Source organism: Homarus americanus, unplaced genomic scaffold, assembly GCF_018991925.1.
Source record: "Homarus americanus isolate GMGI-L3 unplaced genomic scaffold, GMGI_Hamer_2.0 scaffold34450, whole genome shotgun sequence".
Lineage (NCBI taxonomy): Eukaryota > Metazoa > Arthropoda > Malacostraca > Decapoda > Nephropidae > Homarus > Homarus americanus.
The window spans coordinates 1-25588 of NW_024749768.1; the positions used below are offsets into that span (position 1 = coordinate 1).

General features: G+C 49.9%; 1 protein-coding gene across 1 annotated transcript; it reads left to right on the top strand.

The window, feature by feature from the left end:
* Nucleotides 1–6: 6 nt before the first annotated feature.
* Nucleotides 7–23261, top strand: LOC121853746. Its single transcript, XM_042348086.1, has 6 exons — nt 7–215; nt 2110–2228; nt 12980–13134; nt 13841–14091; nt 20552–20652; nt 22960–23261. Exons 3-6 carry the CDS (start codon nt 13108–13110, stop codon nt 23076–23078), a joined length of 498 nt encoding a protein of 165 aa, XP_042204020.1. The 5' UTR covers nt 7–215; nt 2110–2228; nt 12980–13107; the 3' UTR covers nt 23079–23261.
* Nucleotides 23262–25588: the final 2327 nt, after the last annotated feature.

Genomic DNA, 25588 nt, shown 5'->3' on the forward strand with positions numbered 1-25588 from the left:
AGCATCTTCTTCCTGGTTGGGATATACTGCCTGTGGACGGTGTTCTTTCTCTCCGGCTTGGTTGCCTTCGCCACCTACAGCACGTGTGACCCCCTCACCTCCGGGAAGATCACCAAACCAGACCAGATCCTCCCCTTCTTGGTGACCGACAAACTGAGTCACCTTACAGGACTCGCTGGGGTGTTTGTGTCGGCGGTGTACGGTGGTGTACTGAGGTCTCTGCCTTTCTTACTTGGAATCTTGTTACTTTTGTTTCCTGTGTTACTTGTGTTGATTGTTTTGCGTTCTACTTGGATCTGTGTTATTTGTGTTGGTTGTTTTGCGTGCTACGTGGACCTGTGTCATTTGTGTTGATTGTTTTGCGAGTTACCTGGAGCTCTGTTACTTATGTTGTGTTACTTGTGACATGTTAAGTGTGTTACGTGTTACCTGTGCCCTATGTTATTTGTATTATCTGAAATCTGTGAACTATGATATTTAACATGCGTTCAACAAGTGTGTCTGTGTAAATTTTGTAACCTGTAACCTATGTCAACAAATACCTGTGTCATCTACTGTATGTTAGGTGTGTTGTTACCTGACGTGGACCTGTGTTACTAATGTTACCTGAACCTTATTATGGTAAAGTTGTATGGTCATAAATAATGTTTATATTTGGAAATAATATTATACCATACTTGTACATTCTCCACCACATACCATCACCACCATCCTCAACCAACACACCATTGCCACCATCTTCCACCACACGCCATTACCACCATCCTCCACCACACACCATCATCACCATCCTCCACCACACACCATCACCACCAACATCCACCACACACCATTACCACCATCTTCCACCAAACACCATTACCACCATCCTCAACCAACACACCATTGCCACCATTTTCCACCACACGCCATTACCACCATCCTCCACCACACACCATCACCACCATCCTCCACCACACACCATCATCACCATCCTCCACCACACCATCACCACCATCACCACACACCATTGCCCATCTTCCGCAAACACCATTACCATCTCAACCACCATTGCCACCATCTTCTACACGCCATACACACCCATCCTCCACCACACATATCCATCACCGTCACTCCACCACACACATCCACCACCATCATCACCACACACCATCACCACCATCCTCAACCAACACACCATCACCACCATCCTCCACCACACACCATCATCACCATCCTCCACCACACACCATCACCACCATCATCCACCACACACCATTACCACCATCTTCCACCAAACACCATTACCACCATCCTCAACCACACACCATTACCACCATCTTCCACCAAACACCATTACCACCATCCTCAACCACACACCATTGCCACCATCTTCCACCAAACACCATTACCGCCATCCTCAACCACACACCATTGCCACCATCTTCCACCACACGCCATTACCACCGTCCTCAACCACACACCATCATCACCATCCTCCACCACACACCATCACCACCATCATCCACCACACACCATTACCACCATCTTCCACCAAACACCATCACCACCATCCTCAACCACACACCATTGCCACCATCTTCCACCACACGCCATTACCACCATCCTCCACCACACACCATCACCACCATCCTCCACCACACACCATCATCACCATCCTCAACCACACCATACCACCATCCTCAACCACACCATTGCCACCATCTTCACCACGCCGTACACCATCCTCCACCACACCATCACTACCATCCTCCACCACACCATCATCACCATCCTCCTTTACACCATTACCTGCATCTTCCACACCACACACATTACTACCATCCTCCACCATACCATCTTCCACCACACACCATCACCACCATCCTCCACCACACACCATTACCACCATCCTCCACCACTCACCATTACCACCATCCTCCACCGCACACCATCACCACCATCATCCACCACTCACCATTACCACCATCTTCCACCAAACACCATTAACACCATCCTCAACCACACACCATCACCACCATCATCCACCACACACCATCATCACCATCCTCCACAACACGCCATCACCACCATCCTCCACCGCACAACCTCACCACCATCCTCCACCAGCTCTCTGTCCTCCACTGGTAACTCTCTCGCCTGCATCATTTGGGAGGATTTCCTCAAGCACAGGCCATACTTCAGTGGCCTCAGCAGTAAGAGTGCTACCAACGTCGTCAAGATCATCTGTAAGTGTTTTTACCTGTGTTGACCTGTGCATGGCTAATTTCTGTTGACCTGTGCATGGATGACTTGTGTTGATCTGTGCATGGATGACTTGTGTTGATCTGTGCATGGCTGACTTGTGTTGATCTGTGCATGGCTGACTTGTGTTGATCTGTGCATGGCTGACTTCTGTTGACCTGTGCATTAGGGTGTGTCATAGGAGGGAAGATCAGCTAAAACTAATGGCCCATCACTTTTTTGGTAGATTTTAGTATATATAAACAGAAAATAATTTCAGTTTCAATATTTTGCAACCTTTTGCTAGGTAAATTTTAGCGTGAAATTTATCGAAAATCTAACGTACAACTGCATTAGTGCATTACAATTAAATAGTGAACATTGCTTTCTGACTTCATTCTTTAACAACCCAACTAACAATATTTTTTTTCTGTTTCAGATTCTGATGCATTTATAAGTTGATAATATTTGCAATGGCTGCTTGTGTCAGGACGAGGAACCAAAAATCCAGCCATCTCAGTCACTATCTTGGGTCTGGGAGAGAGCTCCTGAAGTCGGAGTTGCCTACATTGAGAGATGCTTTGAGATACGGTGTTTTAATCAGGCAAATCAGTGAAAAGAACCAAAGAACTTACACAAGCAAAGACATTGCCAGTGATATGACCAAAGCTGTCTTGGCACAGTACACTCTGGCTAACGCTCAGTTCAAACCTCCAGTCATAACAAGTCAGAAGAAGATTAGTGAGAGACTGCTAGCCAGTTGGGAAAAGGCAAGAGATATCTCTCTTGGGAGAGGAAAACTTGCAGTTAAGGACAGCTTTGCCAAGCAACTGGATGATTGACGACATAATTACTTTGAGTGCCCAATTGTTCTCTGTCACGAGTTTGGATGCGATCGTGACTGTATATACGGGCCCACATCTCCTGTATTTGCAAGCGTGAACTGAAGATTCCTGTGATCGAACTGGCATTTGTCAAAAAGCACAGAGAAGACTGGCAGTATAGGGGCTCTCATGATTTCTAGCCAAGATATTCCGGAGTACAAGAGACAGGAGGCTGCCACAGAGAGACAGAAGAGGAGAAGAGTTGCCGAGGAAAAGAGACTTGAGAAGGCCCAGGGTGAAGTAAAAAAGGCCGATGATTGGAGTCAAGCTGATTCAGAGTTTAATGACTTCCCCATGGCTGATGCGAGTGCTGACCAGGAGAATGTTGACTTTGTCCCTAACCCAGAAAATAATGATCCCAAACCTTCCAGGCATAAGATTCGAAATAGGAAAGATATCCCGAGCATAGCTCTGGCCAGCATACGACACCACACTGGTCTCAGAGAAACTGCAGAGATAGCAACAGCTGCCTGGATTGACGGTGGTTTGATAAAACCTGATGATGTTCACCTGGTGATAGATCATAAAAAGGTAAGGAGAGCTCAGGAGAAACTTGTCAGTAACCTAGAAGAGGAGTTTGATAAGGGGATAAGAGAAAATGGAATCAATTGTTTGTTCTTTGATGGGAGACGGGATGACACTAAAGTGTTCATGAGAGTTGGAGATTCTGACAAGTTGTTCCCTGCCATGGTGAAGGAGGAACACTACTCCTGCTGTAGTGAACCAGGAGGGAAGTATTTGTGGCATTTCACTCCAGAGAAAGATGACATCAGGAAACCAGCTGAGATAGTGGCAGATAACATTTTGAACTGGCTCAGAGAGAGGAACGTAGACCAGACCCTGCAGGCCATTGTAGGGGACAGCACCAACACGAACACAGGGTGGCAAGGGGGGGTCATACAGTGGATAGAGCGGAAGATTGGGAGGAAGCTGGTCTGGATTGTTTGTGACCTCCACACCAACGAATTGCCACTCAGACATCTGATCCAGGAGCTGGATGGCAAGACTCTTTCAAACAACAGAGGGTCTGGTCCTCTTGGCAAGATGCTGGACTCTGCCACTGAGTTAGAAATAAATCCGAGCTTTGAAAAAATCACAGTTGGCCCTCCACTCGTTGAGCTTGCACATACTGTCATTGACGACCTGAGTACTGAACAGTACTATGGTTACATGATTTGCAGTGCCATCAAAACTGGGTCATGCCTGATAGACTTGCTTACCTGCAGATAGATCCAGTCTCACATTCTAGGTGGCTCTTAACGGCTCTCAGGTTCTGCAGAATTTGGGTCGCTCATCATAAACTGAAAGGGAACCAGCTTCACAACCTGAGACTTATTGTCCAATTCATCGTGAGTGTCTACTTGCCAAATTGGTTCAACACCAAGGTCAAGTCATCGCTCTCCGAAGGTCCGAGGCATGTTCTCTTCCAGCTTGAGCTCCTGAGGGGTCAGCCAAGGAAGGTTGTTCAGATTGTGGAGCAGACTGTGAGGAGATCTTCCTGGTATGCTCATCCCGAGGCAGTTCTGCAGACAATGCTCTGCAGTAAGGATGAGGAGGAGAGAAGAGTGGCAGTCAAAAAGATCTTGGATATGAGACTTATGAGAGGATCTGGGCATGACGAATTAGTTGGTGACGATTCCTTCAGGGTCAGGAAGACTCCTGAAGTTAATCTAGGTGCCACGACCCTCACTGATCTCATAGATCTGGATAACATCCAGGCTGGCAGTGAGCCCCTCTTACCTGCAGCCTCACCAATGAAGCGGGCCAGCAATCTGCGATATTACCAGCAGGAGAGGAGGGAAGGCTACATCCGAGCTCAGGTGGTCAGCAGGGAGGTGATGAGTAGAAACAGAAGCAAGAAAGACATGTTCTCTATGGTGTGTAGCAACACCGGGTCGTAGTAGTAAAACCGGTTTTTGTATTTGATGATTTTGTTTTCTAAAGGAATATTAAATTTATTAAATGTGTCAAGATCAATCGTTTCACTATTCTGGATCATTTCCATCCTAATAAATTAACCTGATACATTTACTTTACTTTAAATAAGCTATTTAGTGGTGTTGGTAAAAGGGTGGGAATACTGAATTTTCATAAGATTTCAAGTTAAAATTTACCTAGCAAAAAATAAAAACTTTTCAAATCTGAAGATATCACATGATTCTGAACATAGAACTACATCATTAATACCATGGGCCGATTTTTCAAACTCAAAAAAAATAAAAATTCGCCTCCGTATGACACACCCTACTGTGCATGGCTGACTTGTGTTGATCGGTGCATGGCTGACTTGTGTTGATCTGTGCATGGCTGACTTCTGTTGATCTGTGCATGGCTGACTTCTGTTGACCTGTGCATGGCTGACTTCTGTTGACCTGTGCATGGCTGACTTCTGTTGACCTGTGCATGGCTGACTTCTGTTCACCTGTGCATGGCTGAATTCTATTGACCTGTGCATGGCTGACTTCTGTTTGACCTGTGGCTCACTTTTGTTTATCTGGGGCTTACTTCTGTTGACCTGTGGTTGACTTCTGATGACCAGTGCCAAACTTCTGTTGATCTGTGGCTAACTTCTGGTGGCCTGTGCTTGTCTAATTTCTGTTTACCTTTGCTTGTCTGACTTCTGTTGACCTGTGCTTGTCTGACTTCTGTTGACCTGTGCTTGTCTGACTTACGTTAACCTGTGGCTGAGTTCTGTAGACCTGTGCATTTCTGACTTCTGTTGAACTGTGGCTGACCTATTTTGACCTGTGGCTGACTTCTGATGACCTGTGGCTGACTTCTGTTGACCTGTGCATGGCTGACTTCTTTTGACCTGTAGCTGACTTCTGTTGACCTATTCATGGCTAACTTTTGTTGACCCGTGCATGGCTGACTTCTGTTGACCTGTGGCTGACTTCTGTTGACCTGTGCATGGCTGACTTCTGTTCACCTGTGCATGTCTGACTTCTGTTGACCTGTGGCTAACTTCTGTTCACCTGTGCATAGTTGACTTCTGTTGACATGCACATGGCTGACTTCTGTTTGTCCTGTGGCTCACTTTTGTTTATCTGGGGCTTACTTCTGTTGACCTGTGGCTGACTTCTGATGACCAGTGCCAAACTTCTGTTCATCTGTGGCTAACTTCTGGTGGCCTGTGCTTGTCTAATTTCTGTTTACCTTTGCTTGTCTTGTAGGTTATGTATATAAGCTACTGTGCCGAGTAGCAACCCTGTATATAAGCTACTGTGCCGAGTAGCATTTATATATATCATCATGTGGCAACACTGCACGTTATGTGGCAACATTGCCCCGAGGACACTGACGTTCTTGCCGGACCACGCTCCGCTCTCTCAAACACACACACGCACGCACGCACGCACTCACTCACGGACAGAACAGTGGAGACTCTGCATTATTTCTGCGCTGTTTATGTCATATATATGTGGTTCGAGCTGTTGAGGCGCCACTTTATATATTAAACAGTGCAGTCCACGCACACACAAAGATGGGAGGTAAGAAGGGACAACGTCAAGATGGGAGACACGACACCCCATCACCTTCTCCTCCACCGGGCGCAGACTCTCATCCTCCACCTCCAGCGACGGACATCGCCACAATTCTGAAGTGGATGGACGACCGGGACGAGAGACGCACAGAGATGGAACTTCAGAGGGAGGAGACACAAAGAGAGGAGGAAAAGTTGCGTTTTGAGGCGCTATTGGCGACCCTGGTGCTAACCCACCCTCCCTCACTTGCAGGTAGCGCGCTTCAAGGCGCCAGTACACTCCCTCCTCCACCACACCAGCGTCCTCCAGGTACTCTTACTACCCCAACAGCTCCCAAGGCATCTGTTCAACCCCCACCCGCCCTCTCACCAGACGTCACGTTTCAGCTTTTTCGTGAGTGGAGGCGGCGTTGGACAGATTACTCCACGATGGTGGACCTTGACAGCATGCCTCCAAACAAACAGCTCTTCCAACTGCGGATGTGTTTGTCGCTGGAGACCCAGAGAGTTTTGGAGCACACGTTGCAAGTGCCTCCCGATTCTATGTCTTCAGTGACGGATGTGCTCGACCTTTTACAGGAGCACGTTAAGGGTCGGAACAACGAGGCGGAGAACGAACCCTTTGACGACTTTTTTGTGCGTTTGAAGAGTTTGTCAGAGGAGATCGACGTCTGCAGGGCGCACAGCCGGGAATGTGAGGAAGCCTGGATCAAGCACGGGATCTTGACAGGTGTCAGGCACGAAGAGTTGATGCAGCGACTCATCCCCCTGGACGCTTCCTCCACACTCCAGGTGGTAGTGACTGAATGTCGGTCATACGAGGCCACCAAGTCCGCCACCTCTGCCTTACGGGCCCCACCTGCTGTGAGAGCTATCTCACACTACAAGAAGGATAAGAAGGCGGCCAACAACGCGAAGGCTGCCACACGTTCTTCCACGCCTCCGCCTAGTGCTTCCAGTGGCAGCTGTGGAAAGCAGCACAGCCCCAAGACTTGCCCGGCCGCCGACGCACTGTGTCGTGGATGTGACCGTAAGGGCCACTGGTCTAACACAGACAGGTGCCCTGCACGAGGCCACAAGTGTCAGGCCTGCGGTCGCTATGGACACTACGACAAGTGCTGCCGCGAACCCAAGCCCAAAAGCCCGAGACGAGGAGGACAGCAGCGCACTTCCCTCGGGGTGGTTAGCACGCAGCCCCCTCCAGATAGCCCACGCAGCCCCAAGCAGCAGCGGAGTCACATCAGGAGGGTGGAATCGACCACACGCCCCAGGGCTACCCCTTCCCCTACTATCCGCGTCGCCGTCACACACGGTGATGTGTCGGGTCACATCGAGATGATACCGGACACCGGCGCCGATACTACGGTGATTGGGTTGAAGCACCTCCAGAAACTGGACCTCACCAAACGCGGCCTGGGACCACCGCCGCAGCTGCAGTACTACAATGCGGACGGTTCCCAGATGCCGGACGCTGTGGGCTCCTTTCAAGCAGAGATCACCTACGGCGACAGGTCGTATCACGGATGGATCGACGTGCAGCCTACTCTCGCTACACCCTTGTTGTCGTGGGAGCACTGCAAGGAGTTAGGCGTGGTGCCCAGAGACTTTCCCGAGCAGATCCCAGCTGCTCGTTACACCACCAGCAGGGTGCGTGAGTCGACGAGCGACGCGCCTGGCGCTGCCACACAGAGCTGCCCAGAACCCGCGTCCACTCCCTCCCCGCCTCCACCCAAGTCACGGCTGCTTCCTCTTCACAGCGAGACGTCTCCTTCAGCCGCAAGGGCCTACTTCCTGAAGGAGTACTCAGATGTGCTGGTGACGAAGGAGGCCCTACGGACCGCGCCACTGAAGGCTATGGCGGGTCCGCCTATGAGGATACACCTGCGGGAAGATGCACAGTCGTTTGCCATACACACTCCCCGGTTGATTCCTCTCGCCTTCAGGGATTCAGTCAAGAAGGAACTGGATTCCATGGTGGCCCAGGGTGTCATCTTACCCGTTGGTGACGACCCATCCCCTTGGTGCCACCCTCTAGTCGCTGTGGCTAAGACTAACGGTGGATTGCGGGTTACTACCGACTTGTCTAAGCTTAACAGCCAGGTGTCCCGTCCCGCCCACCCTCCACCCACACCTTTTGCAGCTATACGGAGTGTGGATCCGAAGGTACGGCACTTCTCGACGATGGACGCCCTCTGTGGTTACTGGCAGATCCCACTGAAGAAGGAGGATCAGCCACTGACCACTTTCATCACGCCTTACGGACGCTTCCGCTACTGCCGTGGCCCTATGGGATTCGCTGCTACGGGGGACGCCTTCTGTTTCCGTGGTGACATGGCACTTCAAGGCGTGACCAACTGCGTGAAGGTAGTGGACGACGTCCTCCTTTACGATGAGGACTCCCCTGACGATGATCTACCTGACGCATCTTCGCCGCATCGACGAGGTACTGACCAGGTGTAGGACGCACGGCATCACTCTGAATGCCGAGAAGTTCGTCTTGGCCGCACCTGCAGTGTCTTTCTGCGGCTACCGACTCTCAAGGGATGGCATTGCTGCGGACCCGGAGAAAGTTCGCGCCATAGCGGACTTTGCGAAACCTGCCAACCTTACGGATCTCAGGTCTTTCATGGGCCTGGTGAACCAGCTGGCAGAATTTTCCCCTGACGTCTCCGCCGCTGCCGGGCCTCTCCGCCCCCTGATGAGCCCCAAGAGGACGTTCACGTGGACCCCTGACCACGACCTCGCCTTTCATAAGGTGAAGGAGGCCCTGTCAAGTCCACCTATCCTCGCTACTTTCGACCCAGCGCTCCCCACCGTCCTCCAGACAGACGCCTCGCGCCTGTACGGGGTTGGTTACGCCCTTCTCCAGGATCACGGTGGAGGAAAGTACCGGCTCGTACAGTGTGGCTCTCGCTTCCTCACCGATGCTGAGTCTCGCTACGCTACCATCGAGCTGGAGCTGCTGGCAGTGGTATGGGCCTTATCGAAGTGCAAGTTCTACTTGATTGGCCTACAGCACTTCGACCTCATCACAGACCACAGGCCCTTGGTCCCCATTCTTAACCACTATTCGCTGGACGCCATCGAGAATCCCCGCCTCCAGCGCCTGAAGGAGAAGATTTTGGCCTTCGTCTTCACCGCGGCTTGGCGCGCAGGTAAGGAGTTGTGCATCCCGGATGCCCTCTCCCGCTCCCCAGTCAGCCGCCCTACACCTGAAGACGAGATGCTCAGCACCGAGGCCGGTTTCTCCGTCAGCAACATCGTCACCTTGCAGGCCGTACAGTCCCTCGCCAGCACCCAGGCCTCAGTGTCGCCACCCGACAGCGATCTGGCCCTTGAGGAACTACGGACCGCGGCACGCGACTCCTCCTCCTACACTCAGCTCTTGGAGAGTGTGAGGACTGGGTTCTCTCGCGACCGTTTTGACCTCCACAACGCCCTACGCCTGTATTGGAAGATACGCGAGGACCTCTACGCAGATGAGGACCTCGTCCTGTACGGTGCCCGTGTGGTCGTCCCTGCAGCTCTCCGTCGTCGCGTTCTGACCCGCTTACACGACAGCCATCGTGGAGCAGAGGCCACCAAGCGCCGCGCAAGGCAGGCTGTGTACTGGCCCGGCATTGACGAGGATATCGTCAATACGGTCCGTGCCTGTGAGCCGTGCCAGATCATGCAGCCCAGTCAACAGCAAGAGCCCCTCTTGTGCGACGACGAACCCACCAGGCCCTTCGAGTCCGTGTCGGCTGATTTCTTCAGCACAGCTGGGAAACATTTCCTAGTTGTCGCCGACCGACTCTCTGGCTGGCCTGTGGTGGTAATCTGTGGCTCGGACACGACGTCCGCGGCCACCATTCGCCACTTCCGGCACCTCTTTCGTGACCTGGGCGTCCCCGTACGTCTGCGGACGGACGGTGGGCCACAGTTCACCAGCCGGGACTTCACAGGATTCCTGGAGCGTTGGGGAGTCCGCCACATCGTGTCAACACCCCACTACCCACAGTCAAACGGCCATGCTGAGGCTGTGGTCAAGACAGTCAAGCACCTCATCCTCAAGGTGGCCCCTTCAGGCAACATAGACTGTGAGGCGTTTGACAAAGGACTCCTGGTGTTACGTAATACTCCCACCCACACAGGACGCTCCCCTGCCCAGATCCTGTATGGTCACCCTCTCCGCTCTTGCGTTCCTGCACACGCCAAGGCCTTTGCGAAGGAGTGGCAGACCAGAGCCGAGAGCTGCGACCGCCACGCCGCTTCACGTGCCCAGGACGCCAAGGCTCGGTATGACGACGGTGCCCGCCCTCTTCAGCCACTGGAGATTGGTGCCCTTGCCCGCGTCCAGGACCCGACGACGACACGTTGGGACAAGGTGGGCATAGTGATGGGCGTCGGCCGGTCGCGGGACTACAAGGTCAGGATGCCGAGCGGCCGTGTCTGGTGGAGGAACCGCCGCTTCCTCCGGCCAGTCCCACCCCCTGCTGCTGGCCCCCTGACCGAGGACGAGTCACCTACACCTCACGAGGATCCGCCCCACAGTGCACCTCGACGCTCGGAGCGACTTAGGACTAAGAAGTCCGCTCAAGACAAAGACTATGAGCGTGAGGGGGGAGGGAGATGTAGGTTATGTATATAAGCTACTGTGCCGACTAGCAACCCTGTATATAAGCTACTGTGCCGAGTAGCATTTATATATATCATCACGTGGCAACACTGCACGTTATGTGGCAACATTGCCCCGAGGCTGCCATATGGCAAGGCAGCCTTAGTCTGACTGTGAGCCGTGCATGGCACACGCGAGTCACCACTTGTATTTCTCTCATCCATAATAAACGGACTCAGTGTTACTCAGTGTTTCCCTAGCCATCACTGCATTCTTCAGGGCACACTAGTAACTTTCATGTCTGACTTCTGTTGACCTGTTCTTGTCTGACTTCTGTTGACCTGTGCTTGTCTGACTTCCGTTAACCTGTGGCTGAGATTCATAGACCTGTGCATGGCTGACTTCTGTTGACCTGTGGCTGACTTATTTTGACCTGTGGCTGACTTCTGATGACCTGTGGCTGACTTCTGTTGACCTGTGCATGGCTGACTTCTTTTGACCTGGGCCTGACTTCTGTTGACCTATTCATGGCTAACTTTTTTTGACCCGTGCATGGCTGACTTCTGTTGACCTGTGGCTGACTTCTGTTGACCTGTGCATGGCTGACTTCTGTTCACCTGTGCATGTCTGACTTCTGTTGACCTGTGGCAAAAATCTGTTGACCTGTGCATAGCTGACTTCTGCTAACCTGAGGCAAACTTCTGTTGTCTTGTGTGTGGCGGACTTCCGTTGACCTGTGGCTAACCTCTGTTGACCCGTGCATGGCTGAATTCTGTTGACCTGTGGCTGACTTCTGTTGATCTGTGGCTGACTTCTGTTCATCTGCCGTTGACTTCTGTTGTCCTGCTACCGACTTCTGTTGACCGGTGGTTGACTTTTGTTGATCTGAGGCTGACTTCTGTTGACCTGAGACTGACTTCTGTTGACCTGTGACTGACTTTTGTTGATCTGAGGCTGACTTCTGTTGAGCTGAGTCTGACTTCTGTTGACCTGTGACTGATTTTCGTTGATGTGCTACTGAACTCTGTTGACCTGAGGCTGACTTCTGTTGACCTGAGGCTGACTTCTGTTGACCTGAGGCTGACTTTTGTTGACCTGTGACTGACTTTTGTTGAGCTGAGGCTGACTTCTGTTGACCTGAGGCTGACTTCTGTTGAGCTGAGACTGACTTCTGTTGACCTCTGACTGATTTTCGTTGATCTGCTACTGAACTCTGTTGACCTGAGGCTGACTTCTGTTGACCTGAGGCTGACTTCTGTTGACCTGAGGCTGACTTCTGTTGACCTGTGACTGACTTTTGTTGAGCTGAGGTTGACTTCTGTTGACCTGAGGCTGACTTCTGTTGACCTGAGGCTGACTTCTGTTGACCTGTGACTGACTTTTGTTGACCTGTGACTTACTTCTGTTGACCTGTGGCTGACTTTTGTTGACCTGTGGCTGAATTCTTTTGACCTGTGATTTACTTTTGTTGACCTATGGCTGACTTTTGTTGACCTGTGGCTGACTTCTGCTGACCTCTGGCTGACTTATGTTGCCCTGTAGCTGGCTCTTGTTGATCTGCGGCTGGCTTCTATTGGCTTGTGTGTGTGTGTGTGTGTGTGTGTGTGTGTGTGTGTGTGTGTGTGTGTGTGTGTGTGTGTGTGTGTGTCCGTCCTCTCCTTTCTCAACCGTTTATTCATTCCTAAGAAAAAATTATCAATTTTTCTCATTTGTTCTATTGATAACTGGATATTCTCATAACCTAACCTAACATAACGTAACATAACCCTTTAATTAGTGTATTTATTCTAGCATCCTTCACCGGGGTACTGGCGGTGATCTTAGGCTTGCTGGTGGGCAGTTTAGGAAATGTGTTTCACGTTATCTTCAGCATCACTTCATCTGTCATTGGACCACTGGCTGGACTTTACGTGACTGGCATGTGTCTTCCCTGGGTCACCGCTAAGGTATGTGATGAGATGTGCTTCTGGGATTCAAACAGCCTCCCATTCCCACTTCCTCCCAGTCTTAAGAGTCAAATTCAACCTATTCTAGCCAAGTTTATCTTAATCTAGCTAAAATTAACACAATCTAGCCAAACCTAAACTAAACCAAATGTAAGTATTCTAATCTAGACGACCTTACCCTAATCTAAGCTAGCCTGACGCAATCACACTTAACCTAATTGTTCTTATTAGGTCCCATCAGGATAGGAGTCCATAATAAACACGGGTTCATAATGAGTGAAGTTAGGTTAGGCTATGAAAGATTAGGTTAGGCTAGGCTAGGTTAGGTTAGGCTAGGATCTATTAAAAATGGGTCATATATGAACAGTCACTATAGTAATCAAAGATTATATGGTATGTGTCTATGTGTATTCTTAAGTTAAAGGCAGGTCTGGCAATAAGTAATAAGTAATAAAATAATAATAATAATGATAATGATAATAATAATAATAATAATAATGATAATGATAATGATAATGATAATAATAATGATAATAATAATAATAATAATAATAATAATAATAATAATAATAATAATAATAATAATAATAATAATAATAATAATAATAATAATAATAATAACAATAGTAAAAATAATCAAGATTGTAGAAATATTATCACCTCGAAGACAAATGCAAATGTTAACGTGCAGTACATATCACTACAGGGGGGCATTGTGGGTTTCACCGTGTCCATGACGTATGGCTTGTGGATAGTGGTGGGTAAGTTCATCCGTGGGGGAGGATCCCCACCTCGTCTGCCCCTGTCCACAAGCGGGTGTCCGGAAGCCTTGTTCAACGCCTCCGTCAACGCCATCCTCAACATCACGACAGTGGGAGATTCTCACCTGCCCACTTCTACCCTGAGTGATGGTCTGCTACCCTTTACCACACTAGCCAACACCACTGGACTAGAGAAGTGAGTACTGCGTCATGAACATCTTCATTCTTCACACATCACGTTAAAGACATTCCTTTTCCTTCCATGTCTTTCTCCTCTGATACACTCATTATTGTGGTGTGGTGGATGTAATCCTAGACAAGGTTCTTGAAACTCCAGGGCACGAGCAGTAGATATATTCAATAAGTGTACAAGGCTGGGCGTGATAGCCAACCGATACAGGAGCGATTACTAGGGACCCCGGACCGTAGGTAGGCCGAGGCCGATCTGAGGGAAATTAGCTAGCCAGGCAAGGGGAGTTGCTAGACATTCCTAGGACAATAAATGAGGTCTTCTAATTACTCGACTAGCGCGGTACAGACATAGTACATCGGGACATAGTAAATGAACATAGGCATTAGACATAAGCATGGACATCAGACATGCTATAATAATATGTAGTAATACAGACATGCGAATAAATGGTACAACGAATGGTAACAAGAGTCCTGGTGTCAGGCGCGTTCACACATCTTGGTATGTACATATCTATACACCTCCCTCCCCCTTTACGCTCGTAGTGCAATCTCGAGCGGCTACGGACTCTTTTTCCATGAGTCGGGGGGAGCGGCGAGGGACAATGGGAGGATCAACTGACGACCTTCGTTCCTGGTCTGGGCAAGGGGACACAGGGGACGGGGAGGAAGGTTCGTCACTAGAGGGTGGCACTGGGCGGAGGTGGCGTCTGTTTCGCCACCACACACGACCACTGGGGAGGCGGACTTGGTACGAACGAGACTCGCCACGGCCCATGACGACCCCGACCTTGTCCCAGCGGTGTGACGTCGGGTCCTGGATTCGTACTTGCTGGCCGACGGCCAACCTGGGAAGGGGGCGGGCTTGGGCGTCATAGTGGCTTGTCACTTGGGCCATCCGGGCAGCCTCACGGCGGTCACACTCGTCCGCCTTGATCTGCCATTCATCTAAGAAGGACTGGGGGTGGGCAGGCACACAAGTACGAAGGGGGCGGCCATACAACACCTGGGCAGGAGAGCGTCCGGCAGGGGTAGGGGTGTTACGGAGTTCCAGTAGGCCCCTGTCGAACTCCTCGCAGTCCAGGTTCCCCGTCGGTGCTGTCTTGAGGATGAGGTATTTTACGGACTTTACCGCTGCCTCGGCGTGGCCATTCGCCTGCGGGTAATGAGGGGAGGTGACGATGTGGTGGACGCCCCAGCGTTCGGCGAAGCTCTTGAACTCGTGGCTATTGAACGGGGGCCCACCGTCGGTTCGGAGGCGGAGAGGCACTCCGACTTCCCGGAAGAAGCAACAAAACATCCGGATGACCCTGGAAGAGGTGGTGTCCCGACCACAGGGAACTACCACGGGCCATCCAGAGAGCCTGTCGGCGACCACCAGGAAAGACTTTCCGGCCACATTAAAGAAGTCGGCGGACACGGACTCAAAGGGCCGCTTTGGGAGGTCATTGCACAGGTACGGCTCTTGTTGCTGGCTGGGTTGGAGTTGCTGGCAAGGCTCACAGGCCTCAACCGTGCTCTTAATATCGGCGTCAATACCAGGCCAGAAGACGGTCTGACGGGCTCTGCGCCTGGTGGCTTCAACGCCGCGGTGGCTGTCATGGAGGCGGGATAAGGTGCGCCGGCGGAGGGCAGCGGGAACGACGATCCTGGGGCCGTACAACACCAGCTCTCCGTCCGCATAGAGGCTATCCCTTAGCTTCCAGAAGGGGAGGGCGGAGGCGTGAATGTCGTAGCGGTTGGTGGGGAATCCAGCGGAGACGTAGTCGAGGAGTTGGACGTATGCCGGGTCTTGAGCGGCGGCGATGCGAAGCTCCTGGAGAGTCCTATCGTCTTCGATGGAGGGCGTCGTCGTCGTCTTGTCAGCAAGAGAAGTGGCTGTGTGTGTCACTAAAGACCGAACGTGAGCGGCGGCCATGGTACAGTCGACTTCATCTTCGGGTGTGGGGCGACTAACAGGGGCTCGGGAGAGGGCGTCTGGTATGCACAGAAGCTTCCCGGCGCGCCACACAGCTGTAAAGACGTAAGGGGCGGTCTTCTCTTTGAGACGTTGGAGGCGAGGATTTTCGATGGCGTCCAACGTGTAGTGATTAAGAATGGGTATGAGCGGGCGATGGTCCGTCATGAGGGTGAAATGCCCAAGGCCGAACAGGTAAAGGCGGCACTTGGCCATAGCCCAGGCGACTGCCAGCATCTCTAGTTCAATGGTGGCGTATCTGGTCTCCGCGTCCGTCAAAAACCTGGAGCCACACTGAACTAAGCACAGTCTACCCTGGCCGTGGTCTTGAAGGAGGGCATATCCGAGGCCGTATAGACGGGAGGCGTCGGTCTGGAGGACCACTGGTAAGGACGGGTCGAAGGGTGCCAGGACTGGTGGTGACAGCAACGCCTTCTTAACATTCCTGAACGCTAGGTCGTGGTCAGGAGTCCAGAGGAAAGAGCGCTTGGGGCTCATGAGGGGGCGTAGAGGTTGGGCTGATGTGGCGATTTTAGGGGAGAAGTCGGCCAGCTGATTTACCAGGCCCATAAATGAGCGAAGGTCGATCAGGTTCGCTGGAGTAGGGAAGTCCCTGATGGCCTTGACCTTCTCCTCATCAGCTGAGATCCCCTCTGGCGAGATGTTGTAGCCGCAGTAGTTAACTTGGGGGGCGGCGACCACAAATTTATCTTTGTTCAGGGTGATACCATGGGCACGACATCTTGTGAGCATCAGATGAACTCGGTTCAAGTGGGCCGGGAGATCATCGTCGAAGAGCAGGATGTCATCTACGACCTTCACGCAGTTGGTGACACCCTGCAGAGCCATATCCCCACGGAGGCAGTACGCATCCCCCGTTGCTGCGAAGCCCATGGGTCCGCGGCAGTGTTGGAAGCGGCCGTAGGGCGTGATGAATGTAGTGAGGTGGCGATCTTCTTCCGCCAGGTCGACTTGCCAGTACCCATGTAGTGCATCCGCCGTGGTAAAGAACTTTGCAGACGGGGTGACGCTGCGGACTGCTTGGATGGGCGTAGGCGATGGATGGGCGGGACGGGAGACCTGCGAGTTGAGATGGGTGAGGTCCACTGTGATGCGAACACCTACAGGCTTGGGTGCCAAGACCATAGGGTGGCACCACTCGGAGGGCTCCTCACCGGCGTGTCTGATGATCCCCTGCTGCACCAGAGAATCGAGCTCCGCCTTCACCTTGTCCCGTATGGCAAAGGGGATAGGCCTGGGTGTGTGGATGGCGAAAGGCGTCGCGCCAGGCTTGAGGTGGATTCTCATCGGGGGGCCTGTCATCTTCTTGAGCGGCGTCTTCTGGAGGTCGGGCTTGGAGACAAGGACGTCGCTGAACTGACGAAAAAAGAACTCCCGGGCGGCAGCAGGTGTGGTCATGGCTGAAACAGGTATCTCTGCACACCTGTTGAGGTGTGTCACAGCGAGGATGGGCTTTGGGAACTCGGATGAGACGATGGCCAAGTCCTGACAATGGCCACATGACAAGAGAGGGGTTTGGATGCCCTCATGGACGTGGACTGTGGCAAGGCAAGACTTGGGACCGAGCTGTAGTGTTGCCTTGAAGCAACCCAAAGGTGGAGACATCGGGGACCCGTCCGCTGTGAGCACGTCGTTCATGGCTGTGGGTGACAGGCTACTCCTGGGGATGTTGAGGGCGTCCAGGTGTGTTGGTCCAATCACCGTGATGTCCGCGCCCGTGTCAGGTATCATCAGGAGGTTGGAAGAGTTGGTACCGTAGGACAGACGAACATTGACGGGCTTGGGGGACCTGTCACTCGAGGTATCATCCACGCGTCGGCATCCTTTGTTATTCTTGGGAGACGGTGGTGTGGACGTTCTGTCGGGCTGTGAAGAGACGTTTTGACCTGGAGATGGAGGCTTCTTGGTGGACCTGCAACACTTGGCGAAGTGTCCTTGCTTGTTGCAAGCGTTGCATGAGGCCTTGTTGGCAGGACATCGAGGTGTGCGGGGCCAATGGCCTTGAAACCCACAGTTTCGACATGTACTATCAGCCGCAGGGCACTTTCCTGGACCATGCTGGTGCTGACAGTTTCTGCAGGATTCGGGAGAAGAAACTGGTGACTGTGACGGGGGCTGTGGAGAGGACGTCGTCTGCATCTGGCGTTGATTCCTCTTGTAGGTGGAGACGGCGTGGACTTGAGATGGCGATGAGTGTATAGCTGAGGCAGCCTCTCTTGTGGCCTCATACGACCTGCAACAGGTGACGAAGTCGGTGAGGGAAGAGGCGGCGTCGAGGGTGAGGAGTTTCTGAAGCAGGTCCTCGTCACGTACACCCATCAGCAAGATCATCTTGAGCTGGATCTCAGCACAGGTTACAGGATCGCCTGTACATAGGTCCACCTCGGTTGCTAGGTCCTTAAGTCGTGCATAGAAGTCTGAGAATGATTCCCCAGAAGCTTGTTTGCAGGATAGCAGTTCCCTACGACGCAAAGCTTCATTGCGGAGGCCACGGAAATGACTCTGCAAGGCGTTTAAAACCTCTGTCACTGACCTGGGGGAGTCAGGGGGGATGGCTAGCGTGTGCTCTAGGAGGCGTTGAACATCGAGGGAAATGCACGATCTTAATTGGATGAGTTGTTTATGAGGGGGCATTCGGTAGAGGTCAGACATAACAGCAAAGTCTTCGAAACGACGTCGCCATTGACGGTATACTTGATATGTTGCATCAGATTGAAGAGGTGGGGGACTGGGAACTGAAGACTTGCTGTGCAGGGGTGTACTCGAGACGGCAGGCGGTGGAGGAGGCACGGAGAGGTCGACGAGAGTTGAGACTGGAACGGGTGGTTGAGAAGACACTGAGGCATACCTAGGGGAGATAGGTGACGTGTGAGGAGGCGTTGTCTGAAGGATAGATGAAGAGGCTGAAGCTGGCGAGTTGGTTGTGGCAGCTGGTGAAGTCGTCCTCGTTGCCAGCAATTCCAATAGGTCCAGGAATTTGCGGTTATCAGCTTGGTGTTGTTGTTGAAGTTGAAGGCGGTAAGCTGATTCCTCTGACTGTCTTGACAATTCCTCTTGACGTCGTTTTTCCTCCTCTAATTGACGTCTTTGGGCTTCCTTCTCTTGAGAAACTTGTAGGAAGTGGATTAACTGACGTATATCCTGGCTCCCATCCTTTGAATTTGGCGCGCCCGGCGTGTGAGGCGTGAGGGGGGGTGGGAGGGTCTGTGAGGCGTCGTCTTCCTCATAATCCTCATATAAATTTCCCAGCAAATCGTCGTGGTCAGACATCTCGTGCTTGGTATTGTCGCGATGGGAAAGACAAGGAGAATAAGGTGAAGTGCTATATTTTCGCCAATGGATTTGCTTAAGTGCAGGAACTGGCTGGCAAGTAAAAGAGTACTGACTGTAATATTTGTGAAGTGAGAGGAGGCGGCTGGCGGCGGTGTATTCCTCCGCGCGCCCGGGCGAGATGCTGGTGATGACTCAGTGGTAAGGGGACGCGGGCAGTGGCTTGCGAGCCTCCGTGGATGGGGGTGTATGCCGGAAGTGCTGTCTTGGAAACTGGGCTGGAGGCGTGTCTGCTACCTGTAGGGCCGCAGAAACATAGCAAAGAGACATGAAAGGCACTGCACTTCACTTAGGGCACTTCACAAGGTCACAAAGCACTTTAAATCCAGGGGCACTGTGGAGTATATCTTCTGGGCGGGAAACAGACGAGGCCGGAAACAGACGGGGCCGGCTCTTGAGGCTTGTAAACTGTCGTGTTGGAGCTACTCAAACTGCGCCATGTGGTGTGGTGGATGTAATCCTAGACAAGGTTCTTGAAACTCCAGGGCACGAGCAGTAGATATATTCAATAAGTGTACAAGGCTGGGCGTGATAGCCAACCGATACAGGAGCGATTACTAGGGACCCCGGACCGTAGGTAGGCCGAGGCCGATCTGAGGGAAATTAGCTAGCCAGGCAAAGAGAGTTGCTAGACATTCCTAGGACAATAAATGAGGTCTTCTAATTACTCGACTAGCGCGGTACAGACATAGTACATCGGGACATAGTAAATGAACATAGGCATTAGACATAAGCATGGACATCAGACATGCTATAATAATATGTAGTAATACAGACATGCGAATAAATGGTACAACGAATGGTAACAAGAGTCCTGGTGTCAGGCGCGTTCACACATCTTGGTATGTACATATCTATACAATTATTACACAGCTAAGTTAAGGATCCCCGTCTTTGTGATTTCCGGTGTAACAGACAGTATGAGTATGAACAAAGGTCACTAATCACCTCACCTATGTTACCATTCAGAGGACACTGTGTCATGTTTACCTCCAATAGTTCACCACAAGTATATAAAAATAAATTGTCACTACGTGGAAATAACTATAACTGTACTTTAAACCGGAATCTTACTGATGGTTCTGAGTCAAGTTACATATTGTTAGCGTTGATTACTGTATGAGACAGATATTAAGATGTTTATACGCTACGTCAGGTCCACGGCCAAGACACCCTACGACGTCTCCTACTGCTACTCCGGCACCATCTGTATTATACTGACCATGGTGATAAGCAGCCTCGCGTCCCTGTGTACAGGTGAGAGCCAATCTTGTTGTTACTACTGCTACTACTACAACTACTACTACTGCTGTTACTATAGTATGTTCACTGGACCATTACAAATGAGGCCTGTAGTCACTTTGTAGTTAGGAAGCTCATTGGCTGGCAAAGGGAGACTGGAAAAGTCGCTACAGCTCTTTGGTATTCAATCTATCGTACATATATATTATGGTATTTAAGGGATAATAACTCTTTTTTGTTGATGTCTGATAATTTCCGCACTTGGGGAAGCAAAACTAAGAATACGAAACGGTGTGGTAACAGAAATATTTTGGAAAAAACACGAATGTGTTGAACAAATTCTGAGGCGTAAACTCCTCGCCGCGTAATGTTACGAGTGGAGACTGTCCCTGAAAACGTAGTACACCTACTGCTACTACTACTTTTATTTTTTTTGGCGTGGCCTCCAGCCTCCTCTAATAGCCACACCTCCCCACCATTTTATTACCTTAATATTAATAATCTAATATAAAAGTAGCTACCCTAGCTGTGTTAAGTTAGTTAAGCTGCAGGTCTATGCAGCGTTCACTTACTCTTGATGGCAAAGCAATGCAGACCTATTCACAGAAAGGACAGTCGACATCTCAACCAGGCTGCAACGTGGCTTCTGGGGTGCTGCTACTGTTCAGATAGCACCTCGGCCAGTCTTGTTTAAAAGCGTCTTGCTCGTGGTCTCATCCCACCAGAGGTTATGAACACCAGAGAATGATGCTGTCTTGATCCACATTCTGAATTCTCTTTGCTTACGCCCAAATCTTGTAGTTCTCGTTCCTCTTGTGTGCAGCCTCACGAGACAAGATACGGTGACTTACGGCCATGGGGTCGAAAATTCTGACGTCAAACAAGGCTTGCCGTCCCCACGTCCAGAATTCTCGGGCGTTGGAATCCTCACGGGCTTCAATTAGAGTGTCGGAAGTCCTATGATGGAGGGTCTCACCGTCCAATGGAAGGAAGGTCGATTCCACAGGTGATGTCCTGGCAGATTTAGTTCTGTATATTTGCTGTGAGATCCCTAACTTCGTCATGCCTCATGCACACGAAGTCCCCCTTCTTGCACTCCATGGCGTAGTCAATGTCGTAGGGTGAGCCACGCACGCATTGGGAGGGCAGCCCTTCTACTGGCCAACCATACTTTAGAGCAATGGCATTTATAAAATCTTTTTTATTAAGGCTGAAACCGTTTGCCCTAATTGATAACGTTGTTAGGCTATTCGAGGCGCCCACCTCCTGCGATATTGTTACTTTTCTTTTCAAGTTCTCTGGCAATTGCAGCATCAAGTTTTACAGTTTATAACTTTGGGTGTGCTATCGTTCTGTCGCATCCGACCGTCGAATCCCTGTTTAATTCATTGGTATCCACCTCACTTGTTGCATTCTGAGCTATTATGTGCTCATTGAGGGCTGCCGTAAGTTTGATTTAGTTCTGATGTTCGGTGGCAGCAAGCGCCTCTGGATTGGACAATCCTATTCCTCCCAGTCTCGGTGGTAGTGCAAGGAGTGACCTTTCTGCTGCGGTTAAGTGAAAGTTTTTCACTGATGTTGGAATAAAAATGACGCTGATGGCCTTTTCCAGAGGGTGGAGGAGGGATCCAATATCAGGGATAGTGAGCATCAGAAAATTCCAGCGATGTTTGAAGCCATGAGATTCAGATTTCAGATTTGCCCCCGAGGGGGCTAGTTTATTAGGCACCCCCTTACATCCTGTGCAAGGTGAAGCGCAGAAGCGCTTACAGCGCCCATCTGGGAAGTATGCAAAGTTCATACTTGCCTTTATGACTCGTACATTAAGGGCGTAAAAGCCTGAAGGGTCATGGGTTTTGTCAAGTTACATAAAGTGAGAGAATGATGAGTGTGTGGGGGTAAAGTTCCCGGTACATTTCATCTGTTTATAGCAAAGCGTGGCAGGTCCCTAATAATGTCAAGTGCCAGGCCTGTGACTAGGAGGAGGATGAATCCATGAGTGAAAGCCGAAAACGACGCCTGTGGATCTGTTTTAGCACTATCAAACAGAGCTTGGATTTCCTTCACCCACTCACATACTTTTCCCGTTACGTACTCGGTCTTGATATCGCTCGTGCCGATTACCGCACCTAGATGTCTTTGGCCGAGTTCGCTATTTTGACCTCACTTCTCTGACTTCAGTAATATCTACTACTACTACTACTACCACCACTGTTACTAGTACACCTACTACTTTTACTACTACAGTATTCTATTTCTGCAAATACGATATATTTCATGGACACAATTTATAAATAAAATGATAACTTGGAGCATTTTCAGGACCAAGTCACCCCAAGGAGCTGGTGAGCGGCACTATCAACCCAACCTGTGAGAAGCTTTACTTGAAGCTATGGAAGTCATTCCGGGGTGAAGATGCTGAACTAAGATCCACCCCCTGATCCCCCTAGTAACACCCTGAAACACCTCCCTCACCCTACACACCTCCCTCACCTCCACACACCTCCCTCACCCTACACACCTCCCTCACCCCCACACACCTCCCACACCCCAACACCACTCACCTCGGCCCCAAAAGCTGACAGCGTTCTTCAGCAGAACAATGGACAGTCGAACAAACAGTCGTAACGCATTAATAAGTAACGATAGCTGCTGAAAATATTTCGTTCTTGGTGCTATCGTCCGCTTTCTAGTTATTTGAGCCTTTAGAGTATTAATCTACCTCTTATCGTAATTATCAAACCTTTTTTCAGTCTCCTCAAACGTTTTGCACTCTTTAGCCAAATAACCCTTTTTTTTTTTTTTTTAGAAAGGACAAGCTCCCTTAATTTACCCTACAACCCTTATCCACCCTAAAGACTCCTATATATAAGACTCAAAACCCAAGGAAAGTTGAGCCTGTAAAGTGACAGAGGCACAACCCCTAATTAACTCAAGCAACTCTCATTCTGCCTGAGAGCGTGACGCCTGTACGGCGAATCTATTTCAGAATGCAAACAAACCTAGGAACATTCAATGATTGCATGAACTAGGGCATCTTATAATTAAATTAATTATTATGATAATAACTCTTTTCTTTTTTTTCTGTATTTCTGTATAGAGCAAAAGGTTTATTATTATTATTTCGGCGTTTTAATTTTCTTGCTCTGTTTATCCCCGTTCAGAAACATCAAGATGTTATCGAATTTCTCGTTTTGATTCTTTGTTGTCTTACAATAATACATGGATCATGCAGACCTGACCTGATTTACTTGTCATACGTACTATTATATCCTCTATATATATATATATATAATATATTGGATATATCATATGATATGTATATATGTTATTATCATATATATATTGCTGCCTAACCTGTCCATGAATCAGGTGCCTCTGAAGATGTCTTGAATAGGGAAAAAGCTAAGGTATCCGTTGTTTCCCTTTTCGTGTGATTTTATCAATATATATATATATATATATACTACATAATATATATATATATATATATATATATATATATATATATATATATATATATATATATATATATATATATATATATATATATATATATATATATATATATATATATATATATATATATATATATATACCAAGGCACTCTGTTTACAATACTATGGTCATATGGGAATAATTATAACTATACTTTACCTATGTTTGTCTTTGATACCCCCAAAATGTTCTACACTACTGAGTGTATACACAAACACTTGTTATCTTGAAAATAGGTTCTTATTCTCGTACGGGAGATATACAGAGGAAACGAATAGACGTGGGCTTCCACACCATAAGGACTAGCGATCTCATCTCTCTTTATCACTCCGCGCTGGCATGTACAGATGCCAGCATTCACAAGCTGAATACATAATATGTAAATATGATAATTCACATACATAACATGGTGCATAATAAATGGAAATATTACATAGGATTAATACATGTTCTGTAATACTTTACTATACATAATTAATAGAGTAATATAAGAATACACAGCTTAAGGTACTACTTCGTGTCCATATTATACACCTCCCTCCCCCCTATACGCTCATAGTTTCATCGTGAGCGGACCTTTTGTTTCTGAGTCGCTCGGACCTGCGGAGTACCGGGGCAGAAACACAAGGTGGGGATGGATTTACTGTAAAGACTTCAGCATTAGGGGATTCTACTGGGGAAGGGTCAACACTAGGCAGCTCCACAGGTCAGAGGAAACGACGGTTCCTCCACCATACTCTACCACTGGGAAGACGCACTTGGTAGTCCCTGGCCCGGCCAATACCCATGACAACCCCAACCTTGTCCCAGCGGAGAGATACCAGATCTTGAATCCTGACCTGCTGGCCAATACTCAACCTGGGAAGGGGGCGGGCATGACAGTCGTACCAAGCAGCGACCTCTGCGGCTCGTTCTGCAGCACGGCGGTCACATTCTTCAGTTTTGGCTAACCATTCTTGAGAAAAAGACTTCGGGTGGGCAGGAACACAAGACCTGAGATGATGTCCATATAGAACCTGGGCTGGGGAGCGTCCGGTGAAGTTCGGGGTGTTGCGTAACTCTAACAAACCTCGATCGAAGTCCTCGCAGTCGATATTTCCTGAGGGTGACACCTTAAGGATCAGGTGTTTAACAGTCTTGACTGCGGCTTCAGCGTGTCCATTCGCCCGGGGGTAGTGGGGCGAGGTCACGACATGGCGCACTTCCCAACGGTCCATGAAGTCCCGGAACTCGTGGCTGGTGAACTGGGGTTCTCCATCAGTCCTGAGGCGGAGGGGAACACCAACTTCTCTGAAGTAATGTCTGAAATTCCGGATGGTAGCAGTAGCCGTTGTATCACTACCACAGGGGACGACAACAGGCCATCCAGACAATCGGTCGGCAATGACGAGGAAGGACTTCCTTGCCACAGCAAAGAAGTCGGCCGACACAGACTCGAAGGGTCTTGAATGTT